The sequence below is a fragment of the Candoia aspera genome, chromosome 16, assembly GCF_035149785.1.
Source record: "Candoia aspera isolate rCanAsp1 chromosome 16, rCanAsp1.hap2, whole genome shotgun sequence".
Taxonomy (NCBI): Eukaryota; Metazoa; Chordata; class Lepidosauria; order Squamata; family Boidae; genus Candoia; species Candoia aspera.
The window spans coordinates 328,940-347,406 of NC_086168.1; the positions used below are offsets into that span (position 1 = coordinate 328,940).

Consider the following 18,467-nt stretch of genomic DNA (forward strand, 5'->3'; position numbering starts at 1 on the left):
CTACAAGGCCAGATCCAACGCAGAGTTCTGGCACCGGGACTCCGAGCCCACACAGCCAGAGGGGGCGTCTTCTCTCCGAATCTGGGCCAGAGAGAAGGCAGGGCTGGTCCCTCCATAGCTGCACATTTGGGCAGGAGGGGGATACCCTGAGGACCATGCCAACCCCACAAATCTTCATCGGAGAAGGAAAGCCGGCTGCTGATTACGCCCAGGGCACTTCCCTGTCTAGTCTACGAACTCTGCTGGGCCCAGCAGGGAGAGGTTGGTCACCTTCAAACGCAGGTGCCAGTGCCGAGTCCTGGGGTCCTGGGTCAATCGGACTGACAGTCAAATCACTCTCGACTCCCCCGTGTCTGTTCAGCATACACGTGTAAACCGTTGTTCCTGGGGAAAGAGAGCCATGCTACCATCGTGCAACCGCAGCGCAGTGCTGCGAGGAGGCCTAGGGTGGAGAGAGGAGAGGAAGAAGCCCTGTGCGGACCCTCCCAGCCCTTCTGCGTGGGGGTCCAAGTCTAGGGGCCCAACGAGGGAGACTCTGCTCGAGGCACTGGTTTCGGGGGGGGTGGGGGGGGACTGGGCCCAGTTCAGAGAGAGAGGACCAGGGAGGAACTCGCTGTACCTGGGGGCTTGCGAACGTCAGCTGTGAAGAGCCAGTCAGCTGCCTTCCTGGCCTCTGGACCAACCAGGTAGAATTTGCCAAAGTAAGACATGTCAAACACAGCAAGAGCATTTCGACAGGTTAAGCATTCGTTCCTGATCTGAAAACGGAGACACAGCCACGCCGGGTGAGGAGCTGCAAAAAGACGCTTCTCTTCTAAAATCCAATATCCCTTGGTGACCTCAGCCAGGACTCCTCTGCTCTGCACTGCTCCCCAACATCCACAGCTCCTCACTGAGTGCTGGTCACTTGACAGAACTGCTCACGTTCTTCTCTCCCCAGGAAGCGATGTCCTCCAGGCCAAGCGGGGCCTGAGCCAAGTGTGAAAACAGCTGGGCAAGGCAGGGCTTGAGCAGGCCCTGAAGAGAACCATCTCTTGGAAGCTGCGCCTCAGCTGACTGGGACCCTCACTGGGGTCCTGGGGAGAGAAGGAGAGCAGAGGAATTTCCTGCCAGCTCCCTCATCCTGTGGAAGGTTTCCAGTCCCAGAAAGCATCCATACTGGTGGCCAGGCTTGGAGCAGCTTGCAATTTTAGTTTTGTGTAACAATCGTCCTGCTATTTGACTACTGGATTTTATGGGTTTTTATAGGCATATGAGGGAGGGAGGGAGGGAGGAGGCTTCAGCATCTGAACTAGGACAGGAGAGGCTACCCTCCCTTAGTTCGCTTCAGGAAACTGATCCCCAGCTCAGGTTCAGCCACTTCCATGGTACAGGCTATTTTCTATCCCACATTAACATTCGCAGGTTATTCAGTTCGAGCATACTGAGGTGCTGGGGCAGGAACGTGGTCCTCTGCTCATACGTCACAGCCACTCTGGCCCCACTGGACAGTGCTGTTTCAGCCTGCTGCACATATAGACCTCACCCCCGTTGGACTAGGCTTCATTTCACTTAAGTATCCTCTGCCCGCCTGGTGAATCTCAGCGTCGCTTTGCATGGCTTCTGGTTTTCCCCTTAGGAAGCCCGGCCGCTGAGCTTACGCGGTCACTGGGGGCTCTTTGGCCTTCTTCTACTCACAATGTTATGATGAGGTGGGAAATCAAAGGTGTACTCCTCGGAGAGCAACTGGCGGTAGGCGTCCTCTTCATGGGGAGGGTGGCCATAAGCACCGTAATAGTTATAATCCAGCACCTGGATTGGCACATGAACAGCAAGCACCAGCATCAGCATCCGCCCCCTGCGAAGACGCCACGGGGAGACAGCTGGCTTAGAGATAAAGCCAAACATCGTGCTATGAGGGGTGCTGAGAAGTCAAGTGGTGGGCCTCAGCCATGAGGAAGGAGCGAGCAGTGGAGGGAGGAATAAGCACTTGGGTGTACTTGGAGTGGAAAGCCAGCAATGGCCAGGATGCGCTGTTGGGATCGAACCTGCCTGAGGCTTAAAGTCTCTCCTAGTTGAGCTCAGCTCCTGGACCCCAAGTGGTTTCCCATTGCCTTTTCCCCACTCTAGCCTACAATCCTGGGATCTCCAAGTGGTCTCCCATCCAAGTACTAATCAGGCCTCGCCCAGCTCAGGTTTTTAGAGATCAGTTAAAAGTGCTATCATTTGCTGTGACAATGGACCTTCCGCTAGATTCAAGACCAAGAGGAGACCTGGCCCTTTCTTCCTCTGGAACAAACGGATTTGTAAGGCATATCTCTTGGAACCAGGAGGTTAACGGGAGGCAGGTGGACTGAATCACCCATGGTCTATCCGAAATAACTCCAACGGGGTACAGCAGTGGAAGGAGACAACTGCCCCTCCTGGCTAGCCACCGTGACCTGGGAGGCTTGGCCTGATGCGGCCTTGGCCTGGCCTCCCTCAGAGCAGCTCCCTTGCTGTTTTCACACTGCTAGTGCCAGGTGGAACGCCCCGCATTTCTTGGGGCACCAGGCATCTCCCGAATGTCCCTCGCTGCTGCTGCCACCGTCCCCTCCCTTTACAGGCAGCAGAATCGCCTCCTCCTGCCCAGGGCAGCACAAGATCATTCAAGGGTTGCTTGGAGACACCTGTGGAGGCTTCAGAAGGCCCCAGAATTGACCCCCACGGTAGAAACAGCTCACCTGGCCCAGGAACGGAACAGGCTCGTCCAAGGCTTACCGGTGCTTTGCCCAACGGGTTGAACCAGCCGGGCCTCTCCCACCCATGTCGCTCCTGAAAGACGCAGCCCTGAAGCAGAAGCTCCTGCGGGGTCACAGAGATTGCAGGGAGGGGGGAAAGCTAGGTTAGGACGTTGAGGAGCACCAACACTCCCCCAAGGAAGAAGCTGAGAAAGGTTGTCCTTGGTGAAAATTCACACCTGAAGACTGTTTTCAGTCCCATCTGCCATCCTGCCCCATGAACTCCACCTCTCCCTGGCACTGTGTTCACTGTGTCTCAGCTGCATCTCATGGAAAGGATGGGGAAAAGATTTCACTCCTGAGGAAGAGCCAGTGACACCTTCCCTTCCCTCCTCTGGGGGGACCCTTTGCCTCAGCAACTGGATTCTTCCAGTCTGCAGGGGACGAACTCTGCAACAGACACTGCCGGGCGCCTCTCATGCCCAAGACCGGCCCGACGCCAGGAAGACAAGGCCGGCGGTGGCTCCCGGCTGCTGTGGGCCACGTGGCTCATCAGCTCTCTGTGCCAAACGCCTGGCAAACACTCCTTCGTTTGCTGGGACACTTGAGAGCCACATCTAGAGGAAGCGCCAAGCGCAGCTGATGGAGAATCTCCCCAGTGCCTGGGCCACCCGGCCTGCCGAAGGTGAGGCCACATCGGCGCCTTCCAGGGGCAGAAGTGAAACTGCCCCGCTGCTTCGCTCTCTTGGGCTGCCCAAAGCACCCATGCCCAACTCCCTGCTCAGAACTGGGCCACAGATGGGATGCAGAGCTCCGGCACACTTCCTGCAAGGTTTGTACCTTGAGTGATGTGCAAGCAGAATAGGAGGGCAGAAGGGCGTTGCTTTTGTGTAAAGAAAACAAACCTGGGGTGCAGGTGGCATCACGGAGGGGGAACCAAGTGCCACTCCTTCATCTGCCAACCTCCCACAAGCAGTCAGATGTGGGTGCCTGAGGCAGTGCCAGGGCTCGGTTGCCTTGGCAGTGGGATTTCCCCCAACACTGTGCCCTTTTGCAGAAAGCTATGAGCCACCGTCAAAAGGCGGTGGCGGGGGGGGGTTGCTTATGAAACGTGGCCCTCCCCTCTCCACTGCCACCCAGCCTCACCTCATGCAGAGGGTCCTTCCTCAGGTTGCGCCCGGCCAGGGGCTCGTCGTAGGGGAACACGATGGAGTAGTTCTTGGCGTAGGACTCGTGGCTCCGCTCCCGGATCCAGCGGCTATTGCCAGTGAGCAGGTGGTGAAACCTCCTGAAGAACCGAGTGGGACTTCAGCCCCTGGGGAGGTGGCAGGGCCGCCTCCTGCCTCCCGGCCAGGCCTGGACTCTCAGGAGGGAGCAGCCATGAGGAGCTCCCCCAGGAGCCACAGGTGCTGCAGGGCCAACAGCCGACATCGGCCGACCCACGAGGCAGGGCGGAAGCACGGAGCAGGACCCTCCGGCAACCGGATCCCTGAGGACGGTGGGGGGCTTAGCGGGAGCCGGAGGGCAGCAGAGAGGACTGGAATCTGACTGTTGCAGATTTAATTTATGCTACATTATATTTATATTAACTGCCAATGCTGAGCTGAAAAAACTAACAGACAATCTTTGCTATCACTGCTGGGACAGCTTTAAAAGGAACTAGGAAATTCCAAGGAAGACACAGTGGTCACCAATAAGCAATGATCCTGATCCCTCCATTATCCCCAGCGTGGGGAACAGTCTCAGAGGGGCAGGAGCATGTTTGTGTAAATTTGGTTGCCATTTGGAAAACAAAATGCTGGACTGGTCTGGACTTTGTGTGGATCCCGCCACCCTCTTCCTGCACTTTTGCTTTTTCTGCTTCTCTTCCAAGCGGAGCAAGATACGCCTGGGGTTCATCCTGCTAACCGATCTAACAGAAGACCAGTAGACCATGTTCAGAAATGACAGATTACGGGCATTGAGCAGGGCAGTCACCTATTGCCTGCACAGTTTGAAATGTGGCTGAAGACCCTGTCCCTGGCACCCATACACAACTGCCCCCCCCACTGTGCATTAAGGGGAGTAATCAGTGCCTTTTCCCATCAGCTGGTGGCATGAAACAAAACTGGGGGAAACTACTCATTGACCTTGGGCCAGTCCCTCTCTCTCAGCACCATGAAGAAGAAGGCCAGGGCAAACCACTTCTGAAAAGCCTTGCCAAGAAAACTGCAGGGACATGTTCAGGCAGTCTCTGTCATGAGTGCCGTTGAGCTGAAGACATCAGCGCAATGGCACACATGACAATAACAAGGAAACAGGGGAAGGGGCTCAAGATAAGCAGCCATCAACTTACAAAGACTAAAGAACAAGATACAAAGGCTAAGCGGATCGCGAGGCACACCCAAGCTGTTAGCGCTAGCGCAACGGAGATCGCCCAGCTGACAGCAATCACCGGAGGAATAGGGAAACCGATGATGGGCGATCCCGGAGTGCCAGCGGGGCCTCGCAACCCCTCACCTACCGGCAAGACAGCATGTGGGACAAAGGGGGGTGACGTAACCGCGAGTGAGGGGGCGCTGACCGGCGCGGGGTATTTAAACCCCGCACCAGCGCGCTCCTGTCACTCTCAGCTTTTTTCTACCACTGTATCTACACTACGAATAAACCAGAGCCTGCTTCAACGGAATCAGTGTCTGTGTGTTACTCGGAGGTAGGCAGCGCATGACAGTCTCCTGAATTGGACACAATTAAAGGGATTTTTTTTAAAAAGCATTGTAAGGACACAACCATCTGCAGCCTTACTAGAGCTTGGCTTAGCTGTCTACTCGAAGATTGGATGGATGTGCATTAACCGTAAGCAAGATCCCTCACCTCTCCTAGTGAAGCAAGAGCATTTGTCACACAACCTTTCTCTCTCTACAGGATTATGATGTAACCCCAAATCTGCTTGATAGCAAGAAGCTGCTGCTCACCTAATATCATAGCTGAACATGTCCTTCTCCGGATGCCCATGGACAATCCAGTGGGCCAGTTCCTTCCCACAGCCACCTCCAAGCATCATTCCTGTGGAAAAGGAGGGGCAGGAGTCAGATGGAGTGCAAAGGTGCTCCTTAATAAAATACATCTCCTACCAATTCTCTGTCTCTAAATCAGGGCTGGTTCTCTCGCTGGACAACTTCTGTTGCCATAGACAACAGAACTTCTGCTTTCTTACACACGAAAGAAAGCTATTTTCTCACAAATCTTGCAGGGCCTCACTTGCTTATTAGCTTAGAACGGCCCTTACGGCTTGCAATTTTATTTAAACGTGAGCTTTAAAGGCAGCAGGCTTTTCACTCAAGGCTACATGGTGATCTGAAGAACTGGAATCTGCAGGAGGTAAAATTAGCCAGCCCTTTCATACAAGGGCTGAGGAAAAGGGAGGAGACCCCCATCGATAAACACCGAGACTTATTCCTCAACGCCAGGAAGATCTGTATCGCACCCGTCCTTCACCCCGTCCAGAGTGTGGGGGAGGAAGCAGATGACAGGAAGGCCACAGAACCAGTCAAAGGCAACTGCTGCTTCTGCATGGCCAGGCCTTTGGAGAGGCGTCCCAAATCCTCTGGCAGGGAAAAGGGGCTGGATTGGGCAAGATCTTTGCACCAGAAGCAACTCTGGGCTCCAGGCCATGTACAAGGCTACAGGATGAGTTGGGTTGACCAACAGGGAGGAGCTCAAGGTCACCCAGTGACTCGCCCCACTACTCCATGAATCTACACCTCATGCATTTATTTAATATGGTGCTTCTATGCTGCCATCTTCATGGTGCCCTCACCTGCCACGCTGTTCTGGGATGTGAAAACCATCAGCAAAAAGGCCCCTCAGCCAAACCGGTCTCTCCAAAAACACCCCCACTCACTCAGAGCAAATCTTACTAGGACTGAACAGCTCTCCCATGCTAAAGTTGGGGGGGTCTTTTGTGGAGGAGGCGTCTTTAGAACACTGATCCCTCCTCCCCGCTCTCTTTGCCCGACCAGAGTGTCCTCAGCCCGTGGCTTGGCCCAAAGGCAACCTGGTTCCACTGGCCAGTTTCCTCCTTGTGTGGACAAGGGCTGAGCACCTTCCGAGCCAGAAGCCAAGCACATCCCCGTTCCCTGCACCGCCCTGCCTTGTGGGTTGCTAGTGTTCGTTTAGGGGCAAAGGCGCTTGCCTCTTACCAGCACTGTTGAAGCCACATCCCAGGAAAAAGCCACGGAGTTCCGGCGCTTCTCCTAGGAGAGGCCTATGATCTGCCGTGAAGGATTCTGAGGCGGGGAGAAAAGGGGAAGCGAGGATTAACAGCGGTGCAGCAATTTCAGCTTTAATCATGTGCACTAATGCTGCGACTCTACACACGGTGTGCTCACCGAGGAGTAAGACCCACGTACAGAAGTGCAGAGCTCTCCAGTCCCTGGGAACACACACACAAACACACCCAGGCATTTCTCTGTGGGAAGAGCAGGCCCAGAACACCAGAGACAGGTGCACAAAGAAAGGGCAGAAGAGGGAATGGCGGGCGTGGGGGAGTGTGTGTGTGAGAGAGAAAGACAGAAAGAGAGAGAGGGGAGCCACAGCCCATACCAGTTCCCCCCTGCTGGCCCAGGGACTGCAGATAAAGGAGTCATTTGGCATTGCAGCCTCAGCCACCCAAAATGTCTCTGACCTCATCTTGGTCTCTGCCTGTTCCTTAGGGCAAGTTCTGTTATTTCAGAGCACCAAAAAAAAAATCTCCTCAAGAATCCTTGGCAAAAACTCCCCTAATTGAGCTGAAAATACTTTATGGAGTTGTTCATATTTTTTAAAATTACTGTCTCCAAAAAAGTCATTTTTTTCTTACTTAACCCACACATTCTACCATTTTGCATTTTTGCTTTAGCTAATATTTATTTTGTTATGACTAATACAGGAAAGTGAGAGGTTTAAAAAAGTTGATTCAGTTTATGCTGGTAAAGTCTATTAATTTGGGGGTTGAACTATGAGAAAAGGTGAGGAATAAATATTTTAGCCGAGCTCACTTCTCCGGCTGAAGTTCAGCTGAGCACCGAAGATCTTTTTCCTTCTTGGGCTCGCTGACGCCTGGAGAGGCCACTGTCAGGTTAGAAAAAGCAGCACCTTCAAAAAAGCATGCAATGGTGGGGTGGGGGGTGGAGAATGCACCCAGGGTGGGGGCTGCAGTCCCAGGCAGCTCCTTCCTAGATCTTTGCCCCACCACTCCTGGACACCATCTTCCAACAGGGGAAACCAGCTCTGCCCCAGTCCCGCTCCCCAGTGCCCAGTGGCTGCTAGGCAGAGGGGAAGGTAGTCTCCCTTCCCTCTGCAGCCCCCAGCCCTGACGAACTCCCTCCCCGCCCAGCTGCCATGGCCTTGGAAAGCCCCCCTGCTTCTTTCACAGCATGCAGTCATTTCTTCCCTCTCTTCCACTTTACCAGGGGAGGGGAGGGGACGAGGCTCCAGGTGGAGAGCTGCTGCCACACAATGCTCTATGCTGTGGAAGAACCACCGGTCAGGTCTTCAGAAAGGATGTTGGAATACTCTTCTGTGAATTCACACACACGGCTTCGTACCTTCTGCAGAGTACCTTCAGAACCTTCTAAAATTTCAGAACAGCTTGGGGGGAGCTCCTCCCCAGGAATGTACTTGGTGCCATTCCCAATGATTCACACACACCTTTGACAGGAGGATGGTCTCATTTTCATTGGATGACCAAGGAATGGAAGACCCTTCTCTTTGGGAGTGAAGGTCCAGCCTATAATGCTGGATGAAAATGGCGGTCTGAGTCCACAGAGCGGCTCAGCGGAGCTCCAGCAGGGATGACCCAGAGAAGGGTGCTTTGGCTGTTGTGATGGAAGTTGGGTCAGCCCAGGTCAGGGAGTGTCTTGGCAAAGCCGGACAGGCAACTGCCGTCCAGAAGACATTCCAATGACTGACCTCTAAATGGGCATCAGAGGCCAGGAGTAAGCATTGGTCTGATGGAATGGGGCCATGTGGGCCTGGCAAGGCGAGAGCAGAAGGACAGACCATTTCCAATACAACTGAGGGGTGAGAGCCCCAATTTATGAGAGAAGTCCAGGCTGATTTGGGAAATGCCGAAAAGGAGTTTGTTGAACAAACAAGAAGAGAGTTACAGAGAAAGAAAGATACAACGATCCACGTCCCTTCAGCTTGCCAGGAACCCCAAGAATGGCTGACTGACCCCCGAAGCCAGAGGTTGCGTGCCCCTCCTGGAACCTGGGCCTACGGTGAGGTTCAGGCCATCCAGAGGCTTTTGCCACCTGCTTATACTAAGAAGGGGCAGAGGGCATCAGCTTGAACACTTGGGGACTGTCAGGGACTTGGCCATAGCGGTCTGATGATTGGGAACCCAGATTAGCAACCCCTTGCCAAGAATATGTCAAGAGACAATTGATTCTGGGATGCAACCACTGTTCCACTCCCCTTCACAGGTGTCAGATGAGGGAGCTGGCGATGTCCTCTTTACCTTAATTTTTACAAGTAGGCAAGAAGCACACAAGCAAGCAAGAGTGATTACCACTACGATGATGCAATCCACAAAGCTGGCTAAGTAACTTCTTCTAAGCTTAGTTACACACAAATTGCCACAGCTGGCTAAATAACCCTTTCCACACAGGTATTTTTATGTGCAAGGGAAAAAAGGGGTCCACACCTTTTATTCTCTTAGGAGTCCAAGCTGCCAGGTTCCTTTCCCTCCTGACTATCATAATCTTCCAAGATCCCTAGATCCTGATTGGCCCTTCTTCCCAGATATTCTGAAAAATACTGATTTTCCAACACATGTCCATTGGTAGTTAAATATGAGAGGTCCAGCAATATTATTGTTCTGGTCCAGTTATTATTGTTCCAGCTCTAGTCCATCTGGTCCATCTGCTCCTTTTATGTGATAGATCTGTTGTTGCCTCTGGTAGTAAACAAGTTACACACTGCATAGCCAAATATAGCACACTGACATATTGCTTGCATGCATATAATTGCCCAAGATGCATTGCAAAACCAGAACTCAAGTGCCTCCATCTTGCCTCCCACACAAGGTTTACAGACAAAACTAGCATGAGCATATCAAGAGATATATGATATCACATATCAGCTGCACAATGAACTTGTTTAGTTCCTGCTTGGCAAAATAAGACATTTCAATCCCAAAAATCTGGACTGTTTGTGTCTTGTCCTCTGGCAAATGTGATAGAAACTGAGATATCTTCTCCCACAAAAAATGATGGCAATTCATCATACAGACAAAATAGTTGGCAAGGCAGGGGGAAAAGGCCCACAAAGATACAATTTCTGTCCAAGACAAATCAGTTTTCTGCCCTCGGTATCTTTGGTTGCAGAATTCATCAAGCAAAAAAGAGAGCTTAGCTAAATTTAACTTTTAATTTAAATTTAACGCTTAATGCAGAAAGAAGTCAGCAACATAGAAAGTGACTTAGTCAAAAAGTCCCTTGGTGTCTTCAGTGAGGCAGGAAGCATCAGCTGAGAACTGGTGAGGTGGTAGCATCCTGGACCAAAGGAGTGTTCCTTCTCTCCAAATTTGTTGACTGGGCAAGTGAAAGGAGATGTCAAACAGGGAGATGCAGCATTGGAAGTAGCTCAGAAAGATCAACTTGAGCTCTGCTAGGGAAGGAGTGAGGGGTATGGGGTGAAATGTCAGCAGGCAAAACCTGAGGAGTGGCCTCAGCAGAAACAGGTGAACGGTGACCTCTGAGCAAGAAGCCATGTGGGGCTGAAGCTCAGACACAAGATCTGTCCTGAAGGAACCCCCAGGGCAAAAGACATTACAATGCAAAGTGATGTTTCTTGGGCTGCAAAGGCAATGGGGAGATATGTACTTTCAGACTTGCAAGATTCTAGTAGCAGCATTGTTGCAACACCAGCAGCAGGCAGATGCACAAGTGACCAATTTGCAGAATGCCATCATACGACTCACGCAATCGCTGGGACAGAATTTGCTTCAACCTGTGGCAGCACAGCGACAGGCAGCTCAGCCAGCATTCCTGCATTCTCATGGTGTCATGTTCACCGTTCCAATGTTCCTGGTACATCGTAACGTTTCGCATGTCATTTACCTGATATGTGTTTGATCTCGGGAGGGAGGAAGATTCCTCTTCGGGGAGTTGTTATCTGTTGGGTTGGAATGTGTCTGGGTTATCTCAGGTGTTCAAGGTTGCTTTCCCAGGATCAGTGGAGAACGGTTAACAGCGCCTGGGAGGGGGTGGTTGCTACGGCCGGGCGAGGGGAGGGATTAGGTTTTCAGCCGAGGGTTTTTAGTTTGTATTTGGCGCGCTTTTACTCATTCTCAGCTTTCTCTGTATTTGCATACTATTCTTTCAATAAATCAGATATCATTAAGTACCTGCTTGTGAGTCTGGCTCTGTTAGGCTAGGCAATCATTACATAAAGCTGAGAATCTAAAAACTTCTTCCGTTAGCCCCTTTCCAGATTTATTTGTGAGGGGAAGCGCTAGCGATGAGCAAACCAAATCCCCAAACCGCGGAAAGCGAGGAATTGAGCGAGGGGGAACCCGATTCTACGGTGGTGAGAACGGAGAGAGCCCCCCCTAGAGAGACTTCAGAAGTTCGGGAGGGGTTGAGCTTCAGCCTAGGGGATGAGGAGGCTGGAGCCAAAAGAGCCCCTGAACCGACCGGCGCATCTCCAGGCGAGTTGATCACCTGGGATGAAACCCAGGGACCCCTACCAGGGACATCAAGAATGTCGTGGAAGCAGCGGTACCCGTTGTCCCCAACTGTGGTGAGAAAAGAGAGACAGGAGGGATCCCAAACCCGTTCGTATAAAACCGCTGGAGGCTAAACTGGAGTCCTTAGAATTTATGTTCCGGAAAATGTCCATGGACTGGGGTCCGCGAGAGAGAAGGAGAGAGGAGTCCAGTCATAGATCCTCGACTCCCTCTTCACCCCCCCCCTTCCCCAGAGGAAAGGAGTAGGACCCGACACCGAGAAGAAGAGCACCGAGGGTGACAATTTCAAGGTCCCCTCCTCGAGAGCGGAGATCCCTGGGGGCTACAAGGAAGCCTGAGCGTCCAGCTGTGACGAAGGGGCCGCCCGGAGCAGGGATAAAAGACTTTACTATTAAGTTTGATGGAGATCCAACCAAGCTGTCGTTCTTCCTTACTAATGCAAGAAGTTATATGGACGACTGGGAGCAGTGCTTCCGTTCAGAAAGGGCCAAGATTAATGCCATTGCCACTAAGCTCAAGGGGCGGGCGGCCGATTGGTACGTGCAGTTGTGTCAATTGGAGGCCCCTGAGTTAGAGGAGTTTGAGGAATTCCTGTGGGCATTAAAACTACACTTTGAAGACCCGTTAGCTAAAGAAAGAGCAAAACGGGCATTGAAGGAACTGTGCCAGGGCCCACGATCGGTGGCAGACTACGCTCTCAAATTTAAAGCGTTGGCTGGGAAAGTTGACGATTGGTCCCAGTCCACCTTAATAGAACTTTTTAAGGACGGCCTGAATACAGAGGTCCTAAGGTGGTCACTGGGGCAAGATGATCCAGACTCCTTATATTGGTGGATTCAGCTGGCAGGGAAGGCTGAGCATGCCCAAGAACCTTTTGTTCACCGAAGGGTGATGAAATGTGCTAAGCTCAGTAAGGGTTCCCGCACCACTGTAACCACTGGAAAGTCCGGCCAACGTGCGTGGGAAGAGGAGAGAGAGCGCCGCTACGCGAAAGGGCAATGCCTCCGATGTGGGAAGGAAGGTCACCGAGCGGTGGCGTGCCCGAGAGGGAAGACCGAGAAACGTCCGGGAAAGTTGTCAGGGAAGTCTCCTTCCTTACCCAGGAAGATGAAGGCGGCTTTGGCTGAGACCGAGGCTGAGGACGTCCCTTATTTTGGGGACGAGGGGGAGCCCGATCTGCTCCAGCTGGTGGGAAACGCCAGCCACCTGCTTTAAAGGGCGCCGCTGGGCAGGTGGTAGAGGAAGGGCGCGACCACATTTCAGTGAGTGGCAACTACCCCACACTGACAGTGAAGGTGAAGTTGGGCTCCCGCACAAAAACTGTTGAAGTGTGGGCTTTGATCAATTCAGGGTGTTCACGTCGCTTAATGCACCCTGATGTGGTGGCTGCTTTGGAGCTACCCAGGTTTCCGTTAAAACGCCCCATGATTTTTACCCAGCTGGACGGTTCTACGGCGGGGGGGAAGCCAGTCACCCATTCCACGGGCATGGTGGCATTGCAAATGGGCAGCCACCGGGAGGGGCTGCCCTTTGTAGTGGTGCCAGTGGGGGGTCCTTTGGTCATTCTGGGGATCCCTTGGTTGGTCCAGCAAAACCCGTATATAAATTGGGTGCATAGGACTTTAACTTTTGGGGATGGTTTCTATCAAGCCCCTGGAGAAGACGACGCCCGGGAGGCTGCAGTGGGGAGGGTGGCAGCAGCTACTCCACATTTCACTGCCACCCCACTAGAAGGCTTGCCGGAGCAATACCAGAGTTTTGCAGATGTGTTTGGTGAGAAGGAGGTGGACCAACTCCCGCCTCATCGAAAAACTGACTGTGCCATAGAGTTGGTCCCAGATGCACAACTGCCCAAGCCTAAAATCTATGCCATGACCCAAAAAGAACTGGCGGCGCTGCGGGAGTTTGTGGACAAAAATTTGGCAAGGGGCTTTATTGAACCAGCGAATTCGCCAGTAGGTGCCCCTGTTTTGTTCCGAGCAAAAAAGGACAGGACATTAAGACTGTGTACAGATTACCACGGATTAAATGCGGTATCAATATTGAACAAATATCCTTTGCCAATAATAAAAGACATGTTAGCACATCTGGCCAAGGGGAAAATCTTCTCTAAGCTGGATTTGAGGGAGGCGTATTTCCGTATCCGTATACGGGAAGGGGATGAGTGGAAGACTGCTTTCAATTGTCCTCTGGGCTCTTTCCAGTACAAAGTTTTGCCGTTTGGTTTGGCAGGGGCACCTGGGGTGTTTATGCAATTGATCAATGAAGTGTTACATGAGCATTTGTTCAAAGGGGTATTGGTCTGTTTGGATGATGTTTTGATTTATACTGAAATGGTGGAAGAACATGAGCGTTTGGTGAAACAGGTGCTCAGCAAACTGAGGAAGGCTGAGCTTTACGCTAAACTATCTAAATGTGAATTTCATAAGACTCAGCTTGACTATTTGGGGTACAGAATTTCCGACAAGGGTATTGAAATGGACCCTGCAAAGATTCAAGCTATTTTAGAATGGGAGCGCCTGCGCACTCGCAGGCAGCTCCAAAGTTTTCTTGGGTTTTCCAACTATTATCGCCAGTTCATCCAGGGGTTCGCAGAGATTGCTTTGCCTCTCACTGATTTATTGCGAACAAAAGGGCTGGGGGACACACGGAAGGTGAAGAACCCGGGAGCGTTGCTCAATTGGACACCTGAGTGCCAGGTGGCTTTCAACAAACTTAAAAGCCTGTTCACTGCTGAACCTATTCTGCAACACCCTGATCCCACTAAGCCTTTCGTGGTTCAAGTGGATGCCTCTGATTTCTCCATTGGAGCGCTTTTATTGTAGGCAGATGCTGCAGGCTGCCTGAAGCCCTGTGCGTATCTCTCCCGCAAATTTTCTGAGATGGAAAGGAGATGGCATGTTTGGGAAAAAGAGGCTTTTGCAGTCAAGGCTGCTTTGGACACCTGGCGCCACCTCTTAGAGGGGGCCAAATGTCCTTTTGAAGTCTGGACTGACCATAAGAACTTGGAAGCGCTCAGCACGCCCCGTAAGCTCAGCCCTAAACAAATCCGTTGGGCTCAGTTTTTCAGCCGCTTTGATTTTAAGTTGAGATTCATTCCGGGAAAGAAGAACTTCCTGGCTGATGCGCTTTCCCGCCTGCCCCAGGATTCGACTTCGGTACCTGATGTGGTGGGTACGTTGCGGACAGAACCTCAGTTGGGTATGCAGGCTGTCACTCACAGCCAGACTCGTGCGCAGCTGCCCTCAGCTTCAGTTTCACCAGCTGGGGGGAGGCTGTCAATTCCTTCCCAATTGCAACAACAGTTTCTCTCCGAACTGAAATCTGACACTTGGTTGCAAGCGAATAGAGACAAGGTTACATTTGACCGCAGCTTCGCATGGAAGCAGAATCGTCTCTATGTCCCTGACAGTTTGCGAAGGGAGGTTTTGATCAGGTCTCATGATGATAAGGTGGCTGGTCATTTTGGCTTTGTGAAAACCTTACACCTGGTGCGGCGGCAATTCTGGTGGCCTACACTGAGGCGTGATGTCAAAGACTATGTTGCCTCTTGTCCTGTCTGTGCCATGTCAAAAAGAAAGGGGGGCAAACCGCAAAGCTTGCTGTAGCCAGTAGCCAGTCCCTCCCGTCCTTGGGAGGAGATCTCCATGGATTTTATTGTCGATTTGCCTCCTAGTCAGAGAAAGACTGTGATTTGGGCGGTGAAAGACTACTTTTCCAAACAAGCCCATTTCATTCCATGTTCCTCTATTCTGTCTGCTCAGCAGTTAGCCCGCCTCTTCCTAGTTCACATATACAGGATTCACAGGAGCCCCGCCCATTTGGTCACAGACCGCGGGACACAGTTTACTTCCCAGTTTTGGCGGGCATTTTTAAAACTGGTGGGCACCAAACAGGCGCTGTCCATTGCGTCGCATCCAGAGACTGATGGATCTACAGAGGCTCTTAACTCAACCCTGGAACAATTTTTGCAAGCATTTGTTAACTATCAGCAGGACAATTGGGTTGATCTCCTGCCTTTCGCTGAAGTGGCTTACAACAATGCTGTACATCAGAGCACAGGGCACACCCCCTTCCGTACTGTGTTTGGCCAGGATTTTGTGCCCATTCCTGATCTGCCTCAACCCACTTCACCGCCTTGTTCTCCTTCCGATTGGGCTGCGCACCTGGGCGATTCCTGGCCAGTAATTCGGCAAGCGTTGGCAGATGCCCAGTCCGCCTACAAACTGCATGCTGATAAGAAGCGAGCCCTTCAGCCTGCCTTTAAAGTTGGTGATAAGGTCTACCTTTCTACCAAGTTCATTAAATCTCCTCAACCCTCAAAGAAATTGGCTCCTGTTTGTTGGTCCTTTTCCCATTGTTGGGGTTGTTAACCCTGTTACCTTCAAATTGGCTCTGCCACACAATCTTAGACGTTTACATCCTGTTTTTCATTGCAGCTTGCTCAAGCCTGTCAACCACTCTGATCGCTGGCATGTCCAACCTACACCTCCTGCGCCCATTATGATTGACGGACAACAGCATTTTGAGGTGAAGGAGGTCCTTGATTCTCGCAGGCTTCGTAACACCTTGCAGTACCTTGTACAATGGAAGCATTTCCCCCACCCTGAGTGGGTGGCTGCCCGCGATGTTAACTCTCCTAGTTCGCCGTTTTCATGCTGCTTATCCTATGAAACCTGCTCCTTAGTATTTTTGGGGGGGTGGTATGTCATGTTCACCGTTTCAATGTTCCTGGTACATCGTAACGTTTCGCATGTCATTTACCTGATACATGTTTGATCTCGGGAGGGAGGAAGATTCCTCTTCAGGGAGTTGTTATCTGTTGGCTGCTGGTTTGGAATGTGTTTGGGTTATCTCATGTGTTCAAGGTTACTTTCCCAGGATCAGTGGAGAATGGTTAACAGCACCTGGGAGGGGGGTGGTTGCTACGGTCGGGTGAGGGGAGGGATTACGTTTTCAGCCGAGGGTTTTTAGTTTGTATTTGGCGCACTTTTATTCATTCTCAGCTTTCTCTGTATTTGCATACTATTCTTTCAATAAATCAGATATCATTAAGTGCCTGCTTGTGAGTCTGACTCTGTTAGGATAGGCAATCATTACACATGGGAGCTTATCCGAGAAACTATGAAACTATGGAAGAGAGAGTCCCTTCTAAGACATTTGCCACGCCCACATTCCTTCTGCAGTCTAAGCTGCCTCTTGTCTGACCATTCCCCTGGCTGTAGCTCTTCCCCCATCTCCCAAGGTCCTTCCCACCTGCCATTACAAGTAGGGTCTCTGTATGCTTGAGAGGGACAGACAGCTCACCTCCGAGTAACCCAACAGAAGAGAGGGCAGACTGGGAAAACAGATCTCAAAGGCACTCAGAATGGCCAGAGCCTGAAGAGGGCTGGCAGTGTGAAGGACACCCTGGGGAGTCCATCAGTGGTGGAACCACCAGCAGCAGGACCCAGAGGAGGACTCAAGGCTGCCACAGCCAGCACTTGGGAGGCAACAGGCTGTCCCCCTCTTTTCCTTTTGCTCTGATTGGAAATGCTCTAAATGGGCAGGCCTGCTATGATGCAGTAGAGACCTGAGACCTTCTGAAGATGGAGGAGATTTGACCAGTGTCTTGAAGCTAAGGGAACCAACAACAGTTCCTGGGTCATGGTTGAAGGGTTAGGTGAGCCTACCCCTTCAGAATTTGTTCCCAAGGGTGGCCCAAAAGTGGGAGAAACAGTTGGGTCTAGCTTGCTTTGTAAATGCCATGCAAGAATCTACTGTGGGACCTTTTGGGGGGCAAACAAGGCACAATCTCTGCTTATCCAGAGGGGACGTTTATGCCCACAGCACTGACACTTGTAAAACGGCACTTGGTAGGCCTTAGTGCCAAGGTCTCGAGTCTGTGACAGAATAAAAAATTAACCTTACATAGATTCAGAACAGCTGAAAGAATGAATAACAAACAAACAAAAGTAAAGAAGCATTAGAATCTCAGAAGAAGGCACTCAAGGGCGAGCAACCTGACCTGGGGAGGTGGTTGAAAACAAACTAAGGGGTTCAGCAGGAAGCTGCACCCTAGAAACCTAAGCTCTGTGCCGGAAACTGCTGAGTCTGAATTCTTGGACATAATTCCTCTTAGCAAGCTGTCTTTCAGGGCACACCCCTGAACCAATTCCATCAGCTGATCAGCTGCTACTTTAGCAACATCCCCGGCTGAGGCACTTCTACTCTCCAAGAGACACTCAGTGGAATTTACAACAAGAAAGCAAAATGCGTTAATTGCTTCAAGAATTTTCAGTGAGAGATGCACAGATTACTCTCGCTGGGAACCTGGAGGGAATTTCCTTAAGCCAATATTGGCTAACAATTCTCATGGCATTCTCTTCTGATGAATTGTAGTTTTGATCCCATCTCTTAGCATAAAAATTGGAATTATGAACGAACAACAAACTCCACCTGAACCATCAGCTGGCAAAGAAAAACCTGCCTGAGGAGTTCCTGTAAAAGTCACTCAGATCCCTCCCACACACCTGGCTGGGTTGATTTGGGATCAGGGTTGCACTCCCGTGTCCCCCTGAGGTTGCTGAGGTGGGGGAGTCTCCTGCAACTCAGTTGATTGATGTCCATCTCAGCCGTTGCTCCAGAGAAAACGCTGCAGACAGCACGGCAGCATTTTGTTGGAGCTGCAGGGGTGGGGGGCAGCTTCCCACTAGTGGGGTCTCTTCTGGGCTCTTCATATGCTCTGCCCTTCCTTCCTGAAGTCAAGGCATCATGGCGCCTCCCTCTCTGGTGCTACTAAGGGTAGCTTTGCTACTTTCTGGCAGAGTGGCCTTCCCCAGTCAGAAAACAAATGTGAGGAGGAGGAGGATGGGGAACAGGTCGCTGGCTGGACAACTGGTCAACTCACGAGAAACTCATCAGCTAACAGTGAAGAAACTTGTGGGCTGCTGAGAGCTTCTTTCTGTAGGTGCCTTCAGTCTGCAGCATCCTGAAGGCCCACAACAACCTCCCTTCTCCCAAGGGGGGGTAAAGATACATGAACTGATGAGAAGTGAAAAGTCTCCCAGCAACAT

At 51.6% G+C, this 18,467-nt stretch overlaps 1 protein-coding gene across 6 annotated transcripts in view; it reads right to left on the reverse strand.

Moving 5' to 3' along the window:
* Positions 1–18,467, reverse strand: part of SARDH (sarcosine dehydrogenase) — a 69,432-nt gene that overhangs the window by 19,572 nt on the left and 31,393 nt on the right. For all 6 annotated transcript variants that reach the window (XR_010068771.1, XM_063316036.1, XM_063316037.1 and 3 more), the window contains 7 exons: positions 6,881–6,967; positions 5,654–5,744; positions 3,846–3,987; positions 2,740–2,823; positions 1,678–1,791; positions 620–758; positions 271–384 (listed from right to left, as the gene is read on the reverse strand). Coding sequence is in view for 5 of the 6 variants with exons in the window: in XM_063316036.1 (XP_063172106.1) it covers positions 271–384; positions 620–758; positions 1,678–1,791; positions 2,740–2,823; positions 3,846–3,987; positions 5,654–5,744; positions 6,881–6,967 (771 nt within the window). In the remaining variant the exon portion in view is untranslated. The remainder of the gene's footprint in view (positions 1–270; positions 385–619; positions 759–1,677; positions 1,792–2,739; positions 2,824–3,845; positions 3,988–5,653; positions 5,745–6,880; positions 6,968–18,467) is intronic.